Genomic DNA, 6,074 nt, shown 5'->3' with positions numbered 1-6,074 from the left:
CACACACACACACACACACACACACACACACACACACACACACACGCGCATCTTAATGCAGGGTCTCCTCCATTAAGACTTTGATGTCACAGGGGTTTGATGAATTATTAATGTAAATCACTGCTGTGTTTTCCCTGCAGACTTGTAATAACAGCCTGATGCATTATGCATTAGAGAGCAGGCATCTGGTGATTAGACAGATCTGCAGCCTTGTTTCTGCTGGGAATCTGAGTTAGACCCCGACTGCTTGGTGACATTATGGAAATCGTGAAAAAGGCTTCTGACCTCTGTAAATAACATTCTCAAACAATGTAGCGCAACAGTGTCTCAGACAAACTGAAATGTGTTTGTTTTCAGACAATCTGGTGAAACAAAACGGGTGTGATGATGCTCTAAGGAAGCAAAAGCTGCTCTGCGGAGGTGTGAGTTCCCCAAATATTCACTTGTAGATAGACAACTTCCTACCAAATATGATCTAAATAGAACAAAGAGTCGTTAGTGAAATTGTAATACTTGATTATTAATTTGAAATAAATAATTCTTTACTCAAATTTTCTTCCAAAATGAATGGCAAACAGTTGAGCACAAATAACACAAAAGAGTGTGCGACTTTAGGACTGTCAAACTCCTTTTCTTACAATTTTACATCATAAGTATTCATAAGTGTATAATCCCATAAGATCCAACGAAGTCGCGGTAATCTAATTATCAAAACATGCCGGAAAGGCAATTTCACTGATTTGTTTACAAGTGGGAAATTCCATTAGCGAGCAAAATTCACCGTTAGCTGGTTATGAATCGCTTCGGTCAAGGAGACCCTCGATTAGACAAGATGATGAACTGGCGCATTAAGCAGATGGGGCACGTGAAGCTTGTAGCATAAAATGGAAATCTGCTCACGTACAGAATGGCTGAATCAAGCAATTACAGTCGACACACAAACACAGACTACAGCTGTGCACACGGCTACACATTACTGCTGACTTGAGATTTCCCTGAAAGGTTGCAATAATAATGCTAACTGTGTTTTGAGACTGGACTAACATAAGTATAGTGCTTAAAAAATTATTAGACCTTCTGTCAAAAAACAAGAAGACAGAAATATTTTAGAAATCTGTCAAAAACTTGTTTAAAAGTAAAAAACTACTGACCTCCACTTTTCATATCCACACCTGAGCCGGCACAGTCGACTTCTTTGACAAGTCAGGAATCGATCGAGTAGAACATCAAGCCTGTCCGTCCATTCTCTTCTGCTTAATAGGTGTTTATAGGCGTCTTACCCTGTTTACTTATTACATAAAGACCCTAAGTCTGAGTTTAACTGTTCTAATTACACAAATTAAAATGACTTTAAGTGGGAGATAAATATCTATGAAGAGTCATGGCCACCAACCAACCAATGGTTATTTGTATGTTTACCTGCTAATGAGGAATAGAGATCACCAATGTCGTTATTATTCATCTTCAACCACGAGTATCTGTGAAAAGATATTTGAGCAAGCAACTATCGCCATGTCCAGAGTAGAGTGCTTATAAACACAAACAGAGTTAACAGAGTATTTTTTATGGCATCAAAGCCTGTAACACACTTGATATAGGTATTATTTGTATGCACCGTCTAATATTTTCACCGCCTGGTGAGAATCCTATAATGAAACCCCCGCTGTGGAGAAATGGCATCTGATGAAAACTGCAGGTGTGCAATCTTTTACATTACACCGACAGCAGAAGCTTTACAGGTTCAATGAGAAATATGTCTGTCTCATTATACGCTCATACAGACAGATTTCTACTCCAAGGATATGCTTTCTTGTTTCATAAGCAAAATCGCAATCTCGCTCCTTCTTTTCCACAGACACACACTGACAAAGCCTTTTCCACAGATCTTAATAACATTTAGCTCACCTGAGATTCTCTCTTTGAAGCAATCCTTGTTCATATTTACATGCAACAGTGTGTCACTGAGTGAACATCCAGAGATAACGCTTCTATTATCTGTCGAGCATCTGTCGTGGGTCTGCTCCCAACACTGACACAATGACAGTGTAATACCGAAGCACAATGACTGGCTGTCACGGCCCCGTTTCCACCCAGCCCTGTGCTACCATCCCAACATATGCCACTTTCTGCCTTGGTTCCAACATCTGGGCCGAGTTAACGCCCACTAACATGTTTACAGCTACAACCAGAATCGGAAAAGGTCAGACAAGTTTGTTTTCATATGGAGGAATATGTGTTGATGGCGTGATGCTTATGTGCCGACAGCGCGATCACACAGAGAGCCGATTTAGCTAAATTTGCTCAGCTCTGTCTGGGGCTCAGGTCACATGCCTTCTGCCCAGAGACTCAGTATCAGTAAGATGTCAATCTTCATTTAACAGCAAATCCATCACCACAAAACAAGATTGCTGCACCAGTGTGGTATTCACACCTGTCAGCTATCTGCTTAAATCATTTCATTTCTGTCAGTCTGCTCCAGCTTCTATCTGACTTTTTCTTTCTGTCCCTATTTTGTTATCTGGTCAATACCCGGCTGGGTCACAAATCCGAGGCGGATCTCAGAGCCCATCTGTCTGCTCGCCGTAATGCATTTTGACACCCTGCTCCCTATTACCTTCCTCCTGCAAGTAGATGTGATTCTGGCAGAACCAGCAGCCTGCTTAAGTGCTTGTCCATCACTGCAGCCACGGGGATTAAATGAAAAACGCTCTTCAGTTCATTTTTTTTACAGCTCTAAAATAACCCAACACTCCAGCTTGCATCTCCGCCTTATTTACTGACCTCACTGTCATCAATAATGAACACTGGAGGAGGAGGGCACACATGCTTTGACTCATTTCCCCTTCTTCTGGACTCGTGCCTTCCAAAGAATTGATACGCTAAAGGAGTAAAAATAGATGTGGAAAATGCTTATGACGAGCATAAAGGGGAGCAAAGCACAGCAGCCTCATAAATTCTGCAGGAGCCTTTTTAGCTGAGTCACTCCTTCAATATGTAAAATATGTAAGGATATGAATGCACACACAGACACGAGGAAGGGAAAAAAGACAAGGTTAGGGACATTCCCTTGGAGGAAATGTCATGCTAGCAGCTGTCTCCCCATGTGTTCGAGCACTCGTGCTCACTTTGCCAATAACCCGCTGACAAACAGAGTGATTGATGTCTGTTTTCTTTACTCTCAGCGGTGCAGAAGATCCAAACAATAAAGCTAAACTGATTTGATGGAAAGTTCAGCTGCCAGGTTAAGCTGTGCCACAATGGGAGGTACCGAAAAAGCCGCAACCAGTGTTTGCAGAGAACCACCAGATCAAAAGAGCGAGAGGCTGCAGGAAACAGGCTGTCACAACATTTTGACAACTATTCCTGTTTTTCAGGCAGATCTGATATCGCTGCAGCTTCGGTGCATCTTTTTGCTACTTGCTTGTGCTCCAGCTTGCCAGCTTTTTTTACCCCCCCCCCTTTTTTAATTTCACAACACAGACGCACATAGACCAGGTGGTGTTACTGCCACAGCGCCAGTTCAGCTGCTCCAAATTGAGTCACACTTAATAAACAACCAGTCTTCAGCATGATTCACTAATGGAGGTCTGGACTTTATCACCATTGAGCAGCACAAAGGAATTAAAGGAGGCAGCGATTTAAGGACAGGCATGAGAAATACAGAGCTAAATGAGAGAGAATAAAGGTGGGTGTGTGTGATCACAGAGCAGGTGGTGCTTTGACCTGAATGCTAATTTCAGTAAGCACTCTGATGAAACGTGGGTGTGATATTAGCATATTTTTTAGCATATTTACCTTAATGTAGCAAATCAACATGCTACTTTGACAATTAGTTCTGAATTTCAGCTAATGATGGCACTTTGTTACTACCTCATGATAACTTAATGTCAACTTTCAGGGCACTTCAGCACAATACTAGAACTAAGTGGAAGACTAATAACATGTGTGATGATTATTTTTTTCTAATGTTATGCACAGTACAAGACAAGAAAAGTGTTGTGCTTAAAAGTGACGCATTTACACAGTTACAGTGTGCCTCAGGGACGACTGAAATGATCCATCAGGTGCCTGTCAGGAGGTCGGAGAGTTTAGTTACAGTTACAGACTGGAGAGAAAAATGAGGAAAGAGAGAAACAACAGACTGAGAGTTACTTAAAAGCCCATCAATCCCCTGTGTCACCTGCAGGAGAGAGCAGGGGACGACCTGATAGCTTTAGCTAATCAACTGGTCAGATTAGGGAGACAGATGCAGTTTACAAGCTGCCACTGAGGGCTTTTGCCTGACCGGGGCTTAAGAGGTAATAAATATCTAGAGGTGGATAAGAGAAAGGGAAGCCCTCACAGGCAACCTGGGAGGAGATTAAAGAGGAGGAACCACTGAGAGGAAGATGGAGATGATAAACAACGGAGGAAAGGCTTCTTTGTCCTGTCAAAACGGTAGCACTGAAAGACCCAAATAGGCTGACAAAGACAAGAATGAAAGATGGAGCTGTGTAAGTGTGTAAGTGTGTGTCTTTGCACACACAGGGGTCAGAAAGAGTGAGTCTGGGTCAAACAGGGGTATGAAGTGGGGCCAAAAGACCCCCCTCTGAGAGATCCTACTGTCCTTGTAAGAAGATGTTAAACCCTTCCTTCCTGACATCAGCTACATCCTTCCTGGGGTCAGAGTGAGGTCAGACGGGAGCTAGCTCCACCTTGCTCCTCTCACCATCACACCTACGCACATCCAACATACTGCACAGGAGCTGAAATGCTGGCGGCGGTGATTTACAAATAGATGGTGTTAAGTGCTGCTTATTTTTCTGAGTGATTGATCAGATAATGTATTAAACACCATCAGTACTATTCCCCTGCCTCCTGTGGGACTGCACACCAATTATTAGAGAAATGGAGGAAGGCAGAAAAAATGGAAGGCTTTTCTCATAAATCTCTTGAACTTGTCTCCACAATCCACGTTAAAGGAGCTTATTGTGCATTTTTTCCTTTATTCTGTCACATATCTAGACTATGTAACTATACAGTTTCAGTGGATGCCCATGTTAAACACGGAACTTTCCTGTAATGAAGTCAGCATATTTACAAGTCATCAATCCTCAGTTTCAGACCGTTTCAGGCTATGAGCACTGAAGCTCAGCCCACCAATAGGTCCAATTTAACCATGTGGTATTTGCTGTCAACGTTCCAATGAACAACATCAAATTCAGTCGCTGTCAACCACAAAGTCTCCGTAACAACAAGGCCTAAGGCCAGGACATGGATGTGTGTTTCAGATGTGAGAGGATCTGAAATAACAAATATAAACACCTGCTCCAGCCCTGTAATTCCCCAGTGATTTAGAAAGAAACAGTCCAGAAAAAAGAAAAAGAAACTACATAAAAGAGGCCTAATCAAGGCAGATTTACCTCGAGCACATGACATACATGAACTCCACTCGGCTTCACACAAACACACTCCCTCCAACACACACACACTCTCCTCTGTCAAAGAGGAACTGGTCACAGTGTGGCAGAGGGATTATGCTGGATTTGTGGAGCAGATCTTGCTCAATGCTAGTGATCCTTAAACTCTGGGGGGGGTTTGAGCTTAGCAGCAGGCTGAATTTTATTCTCCCTCCTTCGGTCTCTATCCTCTTTCACCTCTCTATTTGTCTGCTCTCCTCTCTCCTGAAAGTCTTGTGGGATGAATTCTTGAAACAAAGCAGGAAATAAATTGACTGTGGGAAGAAAAAGTGAGCCTGAAGGATTAAACGTAAAGAGGACTTGGCAGTAAAATGTTTTTATTATCTTTCTCTAGCATTTATCTCCCTCATTTTTCCTGCTCTTGTCCACGCTGTTCGCCCAATTAGAGATTAACTCCTAGTGGTAGACTGTTTCAAGAGGTGGGGCTTTCAGAGTGTGGGATACTTGAAGCGTCAATAGACTAAGATGTAGCTGAAGCCCCAAAGCTCCATCGGAACGAACCGCAATGTGCACATGTGAAGTCTAGACATTCTCAAACACTGCCAAAGCTTCATAATTAGAAATCTTCTTCTTACTATTATTATTATTAGAATTAAACTATTGCAAACACATATA

At 42.3% G+C, this 6,074-nt stretch overlaps 1 protein-coding gene across 8 annotated transcripts in view; it reads right to left on the bottom strand.

Annotated features, from left to right (window-relative positions):
• eml1 (EMAP like 1) overlaps window positions 1-6,074 on the bottom strand; it is a 52,679-nt gene that overhangs the window by 23,071 nt on the left and 23,534 nt on the right. The window contains exon 1 of one of the 8 annotated variants that reach the window (XM_042218175.1): window positions 1,906-6,068. The exons of the other annotated variants lie outside the window; for them this stretch is intronic. Within the exon in view, the coding sequence (XP_042074109.1) occupies window positions 1,906-1,939 (34 nt within the window). The 5' untranslated portion in view covers window positions 1,940-6,068. Of the gene's footprint in view, window positions 1-1,905; window positions 6,069-6,074 lie in introns of those variants that run through there. 8 annotated transcript variants of the gene reach the window in all.

This window comes from Haplochromis burtoni, unplaced genomic scaffold, assembly GCF_018398535.1.
Source record: "Haplochromis burtoni strain Fernald_Lab_line unplaced genomic scaffold, NCSU_Asbu1 Contig_16, whole genome shotgun sequence".
NCBI classification, from domain to species: Eukaryota; Metazoa; Chordata; class Actinopteri; order Cichliformes; family Cichlidae; genus Haplochromis; species Haplochromis burtoni.
This window is presented reverse-complemented; position numbering and strand designations above follow the sequence as displayed.